The 17,254-nt window shown below is 42.0% G+C and overlaps 1 protein-coding gene and 1 pseudogene across 1 annotated transcript; both read left to right on the plus strand.

The window, feature by feature from the left end:
* Nucleotides 1–7,279: 7,279 nt before the first annotated feature.
* LOC113175061 (olfactory receptor 4X2-like) lies at nucleotides 7,280–8,209 on the plus strand. Its single transcript, XM_026379225.2, has one exon. The coding sequence runs from the start codon at nucleotides 7,280–7,282 to the stop codon at nucleotides 8,207–8,209; it is 930 nt and encodes a 309-aa protein (XP_026235010.2).
* A 7,868-nt stretch (nucleotides 8,210–16,077) lies between these two features.
* On the plus strand, nucleotides 16,078–17,018 carry LOC144254233 (olfactory receptor 4X2-like; annotated as a pseudogene).
* The last annotated feature ends 236 nt before the right edge of the window (nucleotides 17,019–17,254 follow it).

The following is a 17,254-nucleotide window of genomic DNA, read 5'->3' on the forward strand; positions in this document are numbered from 1 at the left end:
GGAAGTGGTGTATCCAGGACTGTGTTTGCTTCAACCTGGTGAAGAGTGGCTTCATTCAAACCAATCTCACTGCTTATTCCTGTGTGCACTATGACCTAAGAAAGGCTCTTCCATTTTTTAATGGTTGAGAAAAAAATAATCAAAAGAAGATTTTTGGGACACACACAAGTTAGGATGAAATTCAAATTTTAATTTTCATGGTATACTTTTATTGGATGATGGGCTTGCTTGCATTTTGCATGTTCTCTGTGTCTGTTTCCATGCCACATGGGCAGAATCCAGCAGCTGCGACAGAGACTGAATAGTCTGCAAGGCCCAAAATATTTACTCTCTAATGTTATAGGAAAAGATCATCCAGACTTGGTTGGAGCCACAGAATCATGTATTGCTGATTTGAGAAGAAGTTTGGAGGTCAGTGGCTCAGGATGATTTTTAATTCTGTGACGATGGCAGAAAGGATTGACACTTGCTTAGCTCCCTAGGCCGTCGTAACAGTTGCAAGATGCAGTACAGCAGTGTGTCTTCATCCAAGCATAGTGTCTTCATACGTAGAGTGTTAAAGTCCCAGGTCACATTTTGAGAAATTATTATGAAAAAATCTCCAGCAGGATTTCTGCCGCAGGCCGGCTGCAGCAAAATAACCGGGGGGTGACGAATAACTTGTGTACGTTGATACAGCAGGAATGGGAGCCGTTTATTGTAGGACAACAGAGCTATTTATACATTTTGCACAGCTTATCCTAATTAGCATAAACTAGATACATCAGTCAACCAATAAGGAATCTCCACACTTTTTTTTTTTATTGGTCGTTCATAACATTACATAGTTCTTAATACATCATATTACACGGTTTGATTCACGTGGATTATGAACTCCCCCTTTTACCCCGTATACAAATTGCTGTATCACATCAGTTTCCCTTCCATTGATTGACATATTGCCTTTCTAGTGTCTGATGTATTCTGATGTCTGTCCTATTCTCTACTATCCCCCCTCCCCTCCCCTCCCCTCCCCTCCCCTCCCCTTTTCTCTCTCTACCCCTTCTACTGTAAATCATTTCTTCCATTTGTATTATCTTGTCTTACCCCTCCTTTCCTCTTGTATGACATTTTGTAAATCCCTGAGGATCGCCTTCCATTTCCATGCAATTTCCCTTCTCACTCCCTTTCCCTCCCACCTCTCATCCCTGTTTAATGTAAATCTTCTTCTCAAGCTCTTCGTCCCTACCCTGTCCTTGTTTACTCCCCTTATATCAAAGGAGTCATTTGGTATTTGTTTTTTAAAGATTGACTAGCTTCACTTAGCATAATCTGCTCTAATGCCATCCATTTCCCTCCAAATTCTATGATTTTGTCATTTTTTAATGCAGAATAATACTCCATAGTATATAAATGCCACATTTTTTTTATCCATTCATCTATTGAAGGGCATCTAGGCTGGTTCCACAGTCTTGCTATCGTGAATTGAGCTGCTATGAACATCGATGTAGCAGTGTCCCTGTAGCATGCTCTTGTTAGGGCTTTAGGGAATAGACCCAGAAGGGGAATAGCTGGGTCGAATGGTGGTTCCATTCCCAGCTTTCCGAGAAATCTCCATACTGCTTTCCAAATTGGCTGCACCAATTTGCAGTCCCACCAGCAATGAACAAGAGTGCCCTTTTCCCCGCATCCTCTCCAGCACTTATTGTTGTTTGACTTCCTAATGGCTGCCAGTCTTACTGGAGTGAGATGGTATCTTAGGGTAGTTTTGATTTGCATTTCTCTGACTGCTAGCGATGGTGAGCATTTTTTCATGTACGTGTTGATTGATTGTATGTCCTCCTCTGAGAAGTGTCTGTTCAGGTCCTTGGCCCATTTATTGATTGGGTTATTTGTTATCTTATTGTCTAATTTTTTGAGTTCTTTGTATATTCTGGTTATTAGGGCTCTATCTGAAGTGTGTGGAGTAAAGATTTGTTCCCAGGATGTAGGCTCCCTGTTTATCTCTCTTATTGTTTCTTTTGCTGAGAAAAAACTTTTTAGTTTGAGTAAGTCCCATTTGTTGATTCTAGTTGTTAACTCTAGCGCTATGGGTGTCCTATTGAGGAATTTGGAGCCCGATCCCACAGCGTGTAGATCATAACCAACTTTTTCTTCTATCAGATGCCATGTCTCTGATTTAATATCAAGCTCCTTGATCCATTTTGAGTTAACTTTTGTGCACGGCGAGAGATAGGGATTCAGATTCATTTTGGTGCAGATGGATTTCCAGTTTTCCCAGCACCATTTGTTGAAGATGCTATCCTTCCTCCATTGCATGCTTTTAGCCCCTTTATCAAAAATAAGATAGTTGTAGTTTTGTGGATTGGTTACTGTGTCCTCTATTCTGTACCATTGGTCCACCCGCCTGTTTTGGTACCAGTACCATGCTGTTTTTGTTACTATTGCTCTGTAGTATAGTTTGAAGTCTGGTATCGCTATACCGCCTGATTCACACTTCCTGCTTAGTATTGTTTTTGCTATTCTGGGTCTTTTATTATTCCATATGAATTTCATGATTCTTTTATCGATTTCTATAAGATATGCTGTTGGGATTTTGATTGGCGAATCTCCACACTTAATGGCTCGCTTTTGTTACTTCTCAAACCACTCCCTCTGGCATTTTGCCAGGCACCATCCAGACTTGTTTACGAACTCTAATATTTCTCTGGCAAAATACCAGGTGTTATTTTTGACTTATTTACAGACCTTAACAGATTTCTTTTTCCTTTATCATTATTATTTGCCAGAACTGGATAGGGGTCTACCCCTATATGCAAAGAAGGTTGGAGAGTGAGCACTGGCAAAAGAGAATGGGATTACATGAGATGCTTAGATGTGAAGAGATACAGTCTACCACAAGAGGCTTTAGTTTGGTGGTTTCATGGAGGATGGTGCATCTGAGCACAGTGAGATAGGAGAGCATTTGACTCTGATGTCCCCCTGACTGAACAAAATCCAAATCTACCACCTAACATTGTGAAACCTCACAAACAATCGAAATTCTGTGATTCCATGAAATGTCAAGACCTTGAGTCCAATAAATTTTTACATTCCAATAAATTCAATAATTTTTGACAAATTTATAAACTGTGGAGCCAACATCCTAAACTAAAAGGAAATATTTCTATCATCCCAGAACTACTCATGACTCCTCCCAGGTAATCCTAACCCTGTCTGGCCAACTGGCACCTGCTCATTTAATTTCTATTATCATGGAATTCTTTAGCTTCTTCCTAGCCTCCTATGAATGCAAGCATGAAGCATGAACACTCTTCTATGTGACTCCATTCTCTTGATCTAACATTTTTGAGAGTCATCTGTTTTGTGGCTTCCAAGAGATTGTTCTTTGCATTTAGTAAGTAATATTCCATTTCATGAAAACGCAACAGTAAAAAAATTCTCTGGTTGGAAGACATGGCATTGATTTCAGTAACCAATGTGGTCAATAAGCTCTGCTACAATGGGTTTTTAACATTCCCACTTGTTAAAGAAAGGATGAACTGATAGCCATCCACTTATTATATGCCCAATAACATTTCACAAAGAAGGGTGTGAATAAATATATTCCTATTTCTGGAAGGAGAAAAGACTGGGATCTATTGGAAATAAAAAATCTAAGGTCACAAATCAATGGGTTAATAATCTTTATCAGAATAGAATATAAATTCCACCTCTGAAGCTAAAAACTATTTATAATTTTAAGTAAGCAGGCACAGTCTAACAGCAAAAATAAGTTTTAAAATGTAGTTTTTCTCTAACAAACATTCAAAGATTCATATTAAAACTGATCTAGTTTTATGAGACAATACTTCTTTCAATGAGACAATACTCTGGCTCACAGATTTTGACAGAAACTCAATCTCATGAGGACATATTGTGGAATACATAGAGGTTTCGCATGAATACTTCTAGCTTTGATGTAATTACCTGATAATTTTCTTCCCTAGGTTTCTTCCTCTGTTAAGGACAATGGTTAACTCAGTTATTACAGGTAGAAAAATGATTCTGTCAAACATTGTCCTAATCATAAATGTCACTTCATAGTTTTCTCCTTAGTCACTAGTTTACACTTGAGACACTTTGATTTAAGGCGGAGTTGACATTAGTGAATGAGGCTTGAAGAAATCCTGTTCATATTACAAAGTTCTCTTATGGCATCTCTGAGACATCCCACCACACTAAATTTACAACACACACACAGGTGTGGTCAAAGCCCTGTAAGGAATCCCCATGTTCTCCACACCTCATTTCAATGCTTATGAATTCGGAGCAAATCTGCTTCAGCTAAAGCAGGGCATCTCCAGGGCAGTCCTATGGACACTGGGCTGGTAATTCTCTGCAGTCCTGCAGACAGTCCTGGGCCTTGTAGGATGTGTCACAGCCTCCCTGGGCTCTCCCTGCTTCCTGTCAGCAGCCCCTCCCTCACCAGGCAGCTTGGACAAGAGCCAATGGCTCCACACATTACCCAGTGTCCTCTGGGGTAAATCACCCCTGGCTGGGAACCACCCATCTATTCCTCTTCCACACCACAGGCTTTGAGATGTGCTATGTCAGTTTCCCTAAGTCTCAGTACTGTCATTTTATGTGAAGCCCTGAGGAGCAGGAGAGGGATCATTGCCTGTGAACAGCACCATGCAAGTGAGTGTCTGTGAATTCTGGGTGAATTTAATTTGTTCACATTTCACAATTTTTTTCCTACTAGGCTTGTGCAGGTCCTGCTTCCCCTGAGATATTCTGCCTGATTAGGAAGGGGAAAGGGTACTGATCCCTGCAGACCTCCTCTCACCTGATCATGCCATCCCCTATGTGTCCCTTTTAAACAGCTTGATTTAAGGCTAATTCGCTAGGGTTTTAGTTCTCTGTGGAACACCTGGGAGGCAAGTCTACATGGCTCTTGTCTTTAAGTTCAGATGGATCTGAGAAACTGGTACCTCAGTCTCCCACGTTCTCAAGTCTAAAGCTGTAAGTAGAACAGATCCCTCATCTTGAGACACCAGGCAAACAAAAATTCTGGTCCTAGATTGGCCTGATGCATCTCCGCTGGCTAACTGGCAGCATGCCTGCGTCCAGGGCTGTTCTCAGGGAGGAATTTACATCTCTTATCTTCAGAACAGAAAGGTCACTGTGGTGAGTTCAGCAAAGGCACAGAAACACTGTTGTCAGTTTTTTTTTATGAACATGGGCTTCTTTGTTATGTGATGATTGATTCACTCTTAAAGCACAGGGAATGGGTCCCTAACGCGTATGGTGTTTTACAAAGTTTTCTTATGTGAGTGTGGAGGGCAGCAATGTGCCAGCATCTGGGATGCAGGAATGGAGAAGATATGGTCTTGGTCCTTGGGGACCTTTGTTCTTTCAAGATTTACTGAACACCTATAGTATAGCAAATACTGTGCTTAGAAGGCCAGGGAAGACACACATACCCAGGGTCATTAAAACCCTGACACTCACTGAGTGCAATCAGGTGGTGGTCACAGGAGTAAGCAGTGGAGATGGCATGGTGAGAAGATGCAGTCTCTCCCTTCAGAGGCCCATGCTGCAGGAGGCAGGTGGCCACATAAAACAATATAATCCAGTGTGAAGCCCTGTGATTCCAAAATATCCAAGGGAAAGGGGGCCACCAGCTGTGAGGGACTCTGGTCTGACAAAACGGATTTCCTAACTGAGAAATATCCAAGGCAGCACAGAGGACAGGAACAGAACTTAGCCTGGGATGGACCTGGGAGTGGAAGTCATGCATCTCTGAGGTAGGTAAGACCTGCATGTTACTTGAGCTGTGAGTGGGGAAGAGGTTAAATAACTCTCTAGGTGGATGCAATGGTGCTAGCCTGAATCTCAATCAGAAGATGCAGGTCTCCCTCAAGAATGTAGGGAGATCCTGTCTCAAAATAAAAAATAAATGATTCAGGGTGCAGGTCAGTGTTAGAATGCTTAACTAGTGGGGTTGGGGGAGAAATAGCTTTCAATATTACATAGATACAATCTGAAAACATGCATTTTAATCCAGGAAACCAGACTATTACCACACTTAAGCCTTCTTCCATGAATGGCTTGGTAGATTTGCCCAGGGACCTAAGAACTTACTATGAACCTTGCCTTCTCTTTGTTTCTGTAAAAATAAATTCTCTCCTTGAGTTACCTCTGGGTCCTGATGGTGCTCAACCACCTCAGCCTGTCTCCATCACTGGAGAAAGGAAGCTTTGTGGTATGAGGGTTGGTCGTCTGGCTCCAGTATCAGGTGCTCTAGAGTCTCAGGATGTGAGACCACAGCTCATGTACATTGACCTCAGCCAGCTCAGACACAGACTAGAATGGAGCAGGACTACCTGCATATCAGGCAGTGGGGAATCTTGGTGATGACAAGGCGTTGAGAGACTAGGAGTAGATAGGGATGGGTCAGAGATTGAGTGGGCCCTGGGGAGGGATGTGGGAACTTTGTTGGCCCTGGATGCATAATGCTTGGAGGAAATGAAAAGTGCCTGTGATGAGAATTGTGCATGGATTGAAGGGATCCTTAGAAAGCAATGAGGCCACAAGAAGACCAAGTTCAGAGGACAAGAAATAAGAGGGGAAGTAGAAATAAGGACTCAGACAAAGCCTTGTGGCCCCTTGGGGGTTCCAAGTCCAGGGAGGTGCACCACAGGACATCTCTTCTAAGACTCTGAAGTGTTGTGGACAGGATGAGGACACTGTTTTGGAAACCATTTTTAGGAAACAAGCAAATATAAGTGTAATGCAAGAAAGCTGCAGTGACAGGTAATACAATTAGCCAAGGCAATAGAAAGATGTACTACGGAGACCCAGCCACACTGTCCTGTGTGCCCACGTTGTCCAATGAGAGGACGTGCTGTCATTTATCTGGTTGCCCCTCTGCTCTGCTTCCACTACTCTAACCTCTCCATACAATATCATTTCACTTTCCAAATGACAAACATCTTTGGTGACTTTGATTTTCTACAGAATAAACCCCAAAATCTGTAAGAGTACTTCCATACACAGGTACCAAACTCTCTGGACAGCCTTACTTGTTATTATTGTCACCTTACTCCAGCCACACGCAGTGTGTCCCTAGTTGCTGTCTCCATTCTTGCAATGCTCTTCCCTTCTTCTATAAAGAAGACTTATCTTTCAATATCTAGCTCACAAGCACCTCAGAGAGGCACGTTTGTATGTATCTCATCCCAGTTCATGAAGAAGTCGTTATGTTCTATCATTTCAGATCACACCATTCAAATAGCTGCCTGTTAGTGGTGACCTCATGGCCAATACATACAACGTGACTGAATTCATTTTCCTGGGACTGTCTCCCAATCAGGAGGTGCAGAAAGTTTGCTTTGTGATTTTTCTGCTCTTGTACGTGGCAATTGTCCTGGGGAATTCCCTCATTGTGCTCACTGTCCTGACCAGCAGAAGTCTGGGGTCCCCCATGTACTTCTTCCTCAGCTACCTGTCCTTCGTGGAGATCTGCTACTCCTCTTCTACAGCCCCCAAACTCATCTCAGATCTGCTGGCCGAGAGGAAAACCATATCCTGGTGGGGCTGCATGACACAGATTTTCTTCGTGCACTTCTTCGGGGGCATCGAAATGTTCATTCTCACAGTGATGGCCTATGACCGCTATGTGGCCATCTGCAAGCCCCTCAACTACACCACCATCATGAACCAGCAGGTGTGCATGGTCCTGGTGGGAATGGCATGGGTGGGGGGCTTTGTGCATTCCCTTTCCCAGATCCTTCTCGTCTTCCACCTGCCCTTCTGTGGCCCCAATGTGATTGACCACTATTTCTGTGATGTGCTCCCCTTGCTCCAACTGGCCTGCTCAGACACTCTCCTCATTGGTCTGCTGATTGTTGCTAATGGGGGGACCCTGTCTGTGATCAGCTTTGTGGTCCTCTTGGTGTCCTATGTGGTCATCCTGCTTCATCTGAGGACTCGGAGCTCTGAGGGGAGGCACAAAGCCCTCTCCACCTGTGGGTCCCACATCACCGTGGTCATGTTGTTCTTTGTGCCCTGTGTCTTCATCTACATGAGGCCTTCGACCACTCTGCCTGCAGACAAGATGGTAGCCGTGTTCTACACAGTGGTGACCCCACTCCTCAACCCTGTCATCTACTCCCTGAGGAATGCTGAGGTGAAGAAGGCCATGAAGAGGCTGTGGACCAGGACAATGAAACTAGGTGGGACATAGAGGCTGAGTCTTGGTACTGGTCCTTGGTTTTGGAACGATACTGGGTACAAACTTAAGGGGAATAATGGATAGAAGGAGATTAATTCTAGAGTTACTCTATCTGGTGTTTATATTTTAAAAATTTCCTTTTAATCACCTGTAAAATATTTCCTCTTATTGATGTATTGAATATACCTAGCCATTTTCTGTTGCTTCTAGTTTTTAGTACTATAAATAACACTCTTTTAAATATTCTTGAATAGAAATCTCTAACAAACTTTTTATTTTGAACTCATTGCTATGGTGAGTTTAACTCTCTTTAAGAGTAAATTTGCTCAGACTATTCAAAAATATTGAAAAGAAGGGAACTCTTTAAAATTCTTTCTATAAGGTCAGCATGACCCTCATATCAAGCGTATACAAAGAGTCAACAGAAAAGAAAAACTGCAGACCAATATTCTTTATCAAAAAAAAAACATTCAAAAAATTTTGAACTAGGCTAGAGATGTAGCTCAGGGGTAGAATTCATTCTTGCCTGGCCTACATGAGACCTTGGGTTTGGTCCTCAGTACTGAAAATAAAAAGAAAGATAGAAAGAAAAGAAAAAGAGACAAAGACAGATACAGAGATAGGGAGAGAGAGAGAATCTTCCACAGAGTAAGTTTGCTTTTACAGTTCTTTTTAGTTGTATATAACATTAGAATTTTGACATAATTATGAAAGCATGGAATATAATTTGATCTAATTCAGTCCCCAGAACACCAATATCCCTCCCCTCTTCCCTCCCCCTATTTCCTTTCTTCTACTCTACTGCTCTTTTTGCTATTTACAGTATTTGTCTTGTGGATATACATGATAGTGAGATTCTCTGTGGTATAATCAATCATATATGCACATAGGAAAGTTAGGTCCTGATTTATCCCACTGTTCTTCCTTATCCCCAATAAGGTTTTGATTGCCTCATTTGTTAGCCATATAAGAAAAAAAATTAAAACATGAAGAGGTAAATAAACTACATTTAATTTAGGATTGGGGATGTAGCTTGGTGGCAGAGCACTTGCTTAACATATGGAAGGCCCTGAGCTCACTCTCCAATATTGCAAAAAAAAAATTCAACAAAGTAATAGCAAACTGAATTCAACAACACATCGAAATATACAGGGAAGGAAGGAAGAAAAGGAGGAGGAAGGAAGGAAAGTGATTTCAATCTATAAAACGTCTATTAAATCATCCTCTGTCCAGGGATGCAAGTAGACAGAACATTAGGATAGCATAGTGGAATAACCATGGGTGACAGTAATTAATTAATATTTCATAATAATTGGTGGAGAGGATTTTGAATGTTCCCAACACAAAGACATAATAACTGTGTTAAGTGATAGATATGTGATCTGATCTGATCATTACACATTTCACACATGTATTGAAACATCACATTGTACCCCATAAACATATAAATTACTATGGAGTGAAGAATAAAGCAAGGAAGTGATTTTTTATTTTTTATTTGTTATACTTAGTGATACATGATAGCAGAATGCATTCCAATTCCTTGTACACAATAAAGCACAACATTTCAATTCTCTGGTTGTGCATGATGTAGAGTCACACCATTTATGCAATCGTATATGTGCCTACAGTAATGATGTCCATCTCATTCTACCATCTTTCCCACCCCATGCTTTCTCCCCTCCCCACCCTCCCCTTGGCCCATCCCAAAGTTCCTCCATTATTCTCATGTCCCCCTCTCCCCACTATGGATCAGCATCCACTAATCAGAGAAAACATTTAGCCTTTGTTTTGCAGGGATTGGCTTCCTTCACATAGCATGATACTCTCCAACTCCATCCATTTACCAGCAAGTGCGGTAATTTTGTTCTTTTTTAATGCTAAGTAATATTCATTGTGTGTGTGTGTGTGTGTGTGTGTGTGTATCCAGTTTCTTTATCCATTCATCTATTGATGGGCACCTGAGGTTGTTTCCACAGTTTAACTATTACGAATTGAGCTGCTATTGATGTGACTGTGTCACAATAATATGCTGATTTTACATCCTTTGGGTATAGACTGAGGAGTGGGATAGCTGGATCAAATGGTGGTTCCATTCCAGGTTTTCTAAGGAATCTCCTCAAAAGTGTTGTACCAATTTGCAGTCCCACCAGCAATGTATGAGTGTACCTTTTCCCCCACATCCTTGCCCACACTTATTATTGCTTGTATTCTTGATGACTGCCTTTCTTAACTGGAGTGAGATGAAATCTTAAAGTAATTTTGATCTGCATTTTTCTAATTCCTAGAGATGTTGAACATTTTTTCATAAGTATGCTGATCACTTGTATATCTTCTTCTGAGAAGCGTCTGTTCAGTTCCTTGGCTCATTTATTGATTGAGTTGTTTGGTTTTTTGGTGTTGTACATTGCAATGCACTCTCTAAAGTGCTATAAGTGGGGTCAGGTGGTGTTTGAATCACTATTTTACAACATGCTTCTCAATGCCTGGCTTCTAACACATTTGAACTAAATCTGAGACCAACACAAATGTGACAGAGGTAATTATCACTGGCCTTTCCTGGATCCAGACGGGTAGAGAGTGTGTTTGTGGTGCTCCTTCCCATGTACCTGGCCACAGTGTGGACAATGACCTCCTAATTCTGAAAGTGACCTGGCTATTTCAGACATTCTTCTTCAACGTCTTGAGGGTGAGGCGTTCCTCCTGTTCACAGGGATGAATTATGACCACTGGGATATGTGCAAGACTCTTTAATATAAAAAAACTATAATCCTACCTGTCTGTTACTGTTTGATGGATGACTTCTCAACAGGGCATAATTCCTTCTATGGTTCAGATCCTTTCTCTGTCCAGTTACCCTGCTCTGTTCCCAACATCATTGCCCAGTGCTTCTGTGGTGTCCATCCTGTCCTCAAGATCGCCTGGGCTGAGAGCTTTCCCCACGAGGTGACTGTGTTCCCCAACACTGAATTGATCTCTCTTTCCTCCATCCTCCTCCGGCTGTCTTGCTATACTGTCATCCTGGACATCTTGAGGAAGCCTTCTGAAGAGGAGGGATGAACACCTCTCCCCACCTGTGCCTGTCCATCACAGTGGTTATGGCTAAAGTTTAGAGCAGAAATGTGGCCAAAGACCTATGTGTGAAAGGGTTGGCCCATGGTCTTTGGCAATATTAAAAGATAATGGAATCTTCAGGAAGTCAGGCCTCATGGTTGGAAGTTAAATCACTGACTCAAACCCACAAAGTGGGCATTGGGATCCTGGAACCTTTCTGTCTCTCTTTGTTTCTCTTTTACCATGGGGTGAGCAGGCTTCCTCCATCACGCACACCTGCCATGATGTATCATGATACCACAGGCCAAAGCAACATGTCCAAATGACTATGGACTGAAACCCATGAAACCATGAGTGAAAATAAACTTTGCTCCCTAGAAGCTCTTCACATTAGAAACTTTTTCATAGCGATGGATGCCTCCAACTGAATAGTATCTAAATCTATGCTTAACATCCCTGAAAACTCATAAACAACTGATTGTAAAATCTTGAGTCCAATAATATTTCACAGTTCAATAAATCCAATAATCTTTGACAAATTCACGCACTATGTAACTAATATCCCAAACAAAAAGGGAACTATTTCTATCATTCCAGAAACTTCTAATGATTCCTCCCAGGTAATCTCCAACCCCAACTGGCAACACTCATCTAATCTCTATCAGGATGGATTAGGTAAACCCTTCCTAGACTCCTATGAATGCAAGCATGAGGCATGTACATTCTCCTAACTAGCTTAATTCTCTCAATGTAATGTCTTTGAGACTCATCTTTATTTTGGCTTCCAAGAGATTATTCTTTGTATTTAGTAAATAGTATTGCATTTCATGAATACATAATAATAAAAAATTCTCTTGTTGTAGACCTTACATTCATTTCAGCATTTGACTATGGTAAATAAAAATTGGTACGATCTTTTTTTTTTCTATTTTACTTTTCCATTTGTTTAAATAAAAGCATTAACTGATAGCCATTGATTTATTTCACATTCCAAATAACTTTTCCCAAAAAGTTGGTGTGAATTTCTTCTATGATTGAGAAGAAAAAAATTGGTGGAGTATAATTGGAACTGAAAAAAAAAAAGTCTTAGTCAATGGGTTAAATCAATCCCAGAATAGAAAATAAAATCAACTTCAAAAGTCAAACACACTTCACACTTTTAAGTGTGAAAAACAAGCACAATTATATACCACAATTATTTTTAAAAGATAGTTTCCCTATAACAAACACTTTCATACATGTATTAAAATTAATCTTCCTTATATTTATTAAGCCAAATTTTGAATGTAGACAATACTTCGGCTGATAGATTATCACAGAAACTTGACTTCTTCAGGACATATTGCAGAATACATAGAGGTTTTGCATAAATACTTGAGGCTTGGGCTGGGGCTGGGGCTCAGCAGTAATACACTTGCCTGGGATGTACTAGGCACTGGGTTTGATACTCAGCACCACAAATAAATAAATAAATAAACAAATACAGGTCTATCAACAACTTAAAAAAAATACTTGAGGCCTTGATGTTATTACATGCTAGATTTTGTTCCTGTATTTCTTTATCCGTAAAGGAAAATAGATAACTCAATCATTAAAGGTAGAAAAGTAATTCTGTCAAACATTGACCTACATCATAAAATGTCTCTTCATAGTTTTCCCCTTAGTCACTATTTGACACTAGGGATTCTTAGTTTTCAAGGCTGGGTTGACATTTGTGAATAATGCTTGCATACAGTTCACATATTTTAAAAAGTTCTCCTGTGGCATCTCTAAGACATTCCATCACACTAAATTTACAACACACACAGGTGTGGTCACAGCACTGTAAGGAATCCCCATGTTCTCCACACCTCATTTCAATGCTTATGAATTCAGAGCAAATCTGCTTCAGCTATAGCAGGCGATCTACAGAGCAGTCCTATGGACACTGGGCTGGGTAATCCTCTGCTATGTGGACAGTCCTGGCCTGTAGGATGTGTCACAGCCTCCCTGGGCTCTCCCTGCTTCCTGTCAGCAGCCCCTCCCTCACCAGGCAGCTTGGACAACAGCCAATGGCTCCACACATTACCCAGTGTCCTCTGGGGTAAATCACCCCTGGCTGGGAACCACCCATCTATTCCTCTTCCACACCACAGGCTTTGAGATGAGCTATGTCAGTTTCCCGAAGCCTTGGACCCACAATATTGAGTACTGTCATTTTATATCAACCTCAGGATCAAGCTCCTGATGAGCAGGGGACGGATCATTGCCTTGTGAACAGTGCCATGCAGATGAGTGGTCATGAATTCTGGGTGAATTTAATTTGTTCACATTCCCAATTATTTCTCTTTTCCTACTAGGTTTGTGCAAGTTCACTTCCCTTGAGATATTCTGTCTGATTAGGAAGGGGAAAGGGTACTGATCCCTGGAGACCTCCTCTCACCAGATCATGCCATCCCTCTAGGTGCCCCATTTAAACAGCAAGAACTTAAGGCTGAGCTAACAGGGTTCTTAGTTCTCCCTGGAACACCTGGGAGGCAAGTACACTTGGCTCTTGTTTTTAAGAGTCAGGTGTATCTGGGATGCTGCTACCTCAGTCTCCCACATTCCCAAGTCTAACACTGTAAGTAGAACAGATTCCTCATCTTGAGACTCTGAGCAAGCAGAAGTTCTGATACTAGATTGACTTATTCTTTTCAATTGGTTAACTTGCACGAACCCAGAGCTGATCTCAGGGAGGAATTTGCATCTCTGTCTTAAACAGAAAAGGTCCCTGTGGTGAGCTCAGCAAAGTCACAGTAACACTGGGGTCAGTTTTGTTTTCTGAACATGAACATCTTAGGTATGTGATGATTAATTTCACTTTTGAAGCAAAGGGAATGGGACCCTGAGGCTCATTGTGTTTTACAAGTTCTCTTGTGTGAGTCTAGAGCTGGTGGAAGTTCTGTGCCAGGCTCCGGGATTCAGGAATGGAGACAGTGTGGTTTGGTCCTTGGGGACTTTTATTCTTTCTGTATTGACTAAAAATCTATGATCAAGCAAATATTCTGCTTAAAAGGAAGGGAAAATTACATCCAATGTCACTCACCCCAGGGACACACACTGAGTGCTATTAGTGGCTGTGACTGGAGTCAACAGGGGAGATAGAGTGGTGAGGAAACACAGTCTTTCCACAGGAGGCTCAGAGTGCAGTGGGCAGGTGGCAGGTAAAACAAAATAATCCAGTGTGAAGTCCTGGGATTCCAAAACATCCTGAGAAAAATGGGTCCACTCGTTCGAGGGCCTTGGTCTGGGACATGAACTCCCTGGGTCTGAGAGACATCCAAGCAAACACAGAGGATGGGAAGTCAACCTGTTGTGGAATGGCACTGGGAGTGGGAGTCATGACATCTACCTCTGAGGTAGAAATGGTTTGCATGTGAGTTTGGACCTCGAGTGTGGAAAAGATAATAACATCTCAGTAACTCAGGAGGCTGAGTTGGAAGGATCCCAAATTCAAGGTCACCTTGGGCTACTTAGGGAGACCCTATCTTAAAATTTAAAATAAAAGAACTGAAGTGGTAGAGTACTTACCTAGCATAGTCAGACTTGAGTTCAATCCCCAATCCTGCCAAAAAAAGAACTTTCTAGATACCACATGGTTACTCTCTTCCATAAATGCATGGAAGAATTCCCCAAAAATCTAAGAATTTAGGGAAGGACCTTGCCTTCTCTTTGTTTCTGTCATTGTAAGTTCTCTCAGTGAATTCCCTCTGACTTCTGGTGGACTTCAACTAACTTCTCCATCAATTAAGAGGGGAAGCTTTGTGGCCTGAGTACAAGTCATCAGGCTGCCAGGCTCAGGTACTCTGGAGTCTCAGTGTATGAGACCGCATTGGCCTCAACTAGCTCAGACAAAGTCCAGCATTGGCTGGAACAGTCTGCAAACCAGTCACTGGATAGCCGTGGTGATGATAATTGGTTGAAATACCATGATATCAAGAAGAATGAGTCAGATAATGAGTAGGCACTGGAAAGAGGTGTGGGAACTTTGTTGGCATTTGGATTCATTATGATTGGAGAAAATAAAAAGCATCAGAAGAATCATGCATGGATTGAATGGATCCTGAGAAGGCAATAAGGTTACACAGAGACCAAGTTTAGAGGACAAGAAATAGGAGGGGAAGAGAAAGACGGATTCAGAAAAAGCCTTGTGGTTCTCTTAGGGGTGCTGAGTCCAGGGAGGTGCACCACAGAACATCGCTTTTAAGACTCAGAAGGGCATGTGGACAGGTTAAGGACACTGTTTTGGAAACAATTTAAGAAACAAGCAAATAAAAGTGTAATGCAGTAAAGCTGCAGTGAAAGATAGTTCCGAATATACAAAGGCACAAGAAGGATATAGACAGAGTACCACTGTCCTTGGCTGCCCAACATGTTCCAGTGAGGGAACTTAGTGACTTTTTAATATGTCACCCCTCCTCTGCTCTGTTCCCTCTATTCCAACCTCTGAATGCAAAATGATTTCATTTCTAATTGACAGACATACTTGATGACTTTACATTTTCTGCAGAATAAACCACAAAATCCATAATATTTCTTCATACACTGGTAGTAGTCTCTCTGGATAGTTTGTTGCTTTTGTCACCTTAACCGAAGAAAAATGCACCTACAATTCCTGTCCCCATTCTTGGAAAGCTCTTCCCATCTACACTTCACTAACTCCTCCACATCTTTCAAAACCTAGATCACAAGCATCTCGGATTGGCAAGTGTCTCTATGTAACTCACCCAGTTCATGAAGAAGTCTTTTGTGTTCTATCATTTCAGGTCACAAGACCCAAATAGCTGCCTGTTGGTGGTGACCTCATGGCCAATACATACAACTGACTGAATTCATTCTCCTGGGACTGTCTCCCAGTCAAGAGGTGCAGAAGAGTCTGCTTTGTGATTTTTCTGCTCTTGTTCTGCTCTTGTACGTGATGATTGTCCTGGGGAATTCCCTCATTGTGCTCAGTGTCCTGACCAGCAGAAGTCTGGGATCCCCCATGTACTTCTTCCTCAGCTACCTGTCCTTTGTGGAGATCTGCTACTCCTCTACTACAGCCCTCAAACTCATCTCAGATCTGCTGGCTGAGAGGAAAACCATACCTTGGTGGGGCTGCATGACACAGCTTTTCTTCCTGCACTTCTTTGGGGGTGCTGAGGTTTTCCTGCTCACAGTGATGGCCTATGACCGCTACGTGGCCATCTGCAAGCCCCTCAACTACACCACCATCATGAATCAGCAGGTGTGCATGGTCCTGGTGGGAATGGCATGGGTGGGGGGCTTTGTGCATTCTTCTGCCGAGATCCTTCTTGTCTTCCAACTGCCCTTCTGTGGCCCCAATGTGATTGACCACTATTTCTGTGATGTGCTCCCCTTGCTCCAACTGGCCTGCTCAGACACTCTCCTCATTGGTCTTCTGATTGTTGCTAATGGTGGGACCTTCTCTGTGGTCAGCTTTGTGGTCCTCTTGGTGTCCTATGTGGTCATCCTGCTTCATCTGAGGACTCAGAGCTCTGAGGGGAGGCGCAAAGCCCTCTCCACCTGTGGGTCCCACATCACCGTGGTCATGTTGTTCTTTGTACCCTGTGTCTTCATCTATCTGAGGCCTTCGACCACTCTGCCTGCAGACAAGATGGTAGCCGTGTTCTACACAGTGGTGACCCCACTACTCAACCCTGTCATCTACTCCCTGAGGAATGCTGAGGTGAAGAAGGCCATGAAGAGGCTGTGGACCAGGGCAATGAAACTCGGTGGGACATAGAGGCTGAGCCTTGGTCAAACTGAGGTCAAACTCAAGGGGAAAAATGGTGGGAAGAAGGTTATTTCTAGAATTACCCAATCTTTGTGTCCATCTTCAAAAAATGTCCTGGTAATCACTTGTAAAATATTTTTTCTTATGAGTGTACTGCCTATACCTAGTCATTTTCAATTGTTTCTAATTTTTCCTACTATAAATAACACTCTTTACATCCTTGAATAGAAATTTGTGATTTTTGG

The sequence above is a fragment of the Urocitellus parryii genome, chromosome 4 (assembly GCF_045843805.1).
Source record: "Urocitellus parryii isolate mUroPar1 chromosome 4, mUroPar1.hap1, whole genome shotgun sequence".
Lineage (NCBI taxonomy): Eukaryota > Metazoa > Chordata > Mammalia > Rodentia > Sciuridae > Urocitellus > Urocitellus parryii.

Excerpts from the sequence above, each read along its gene's own strand:
- LOC113175061 (XM_026379225.2), top strand. The coding sequence starts at position 7,280 with ATGGCCAATACATACAACGTGACTGAATTCATTTTCCTGGGACTGTCT.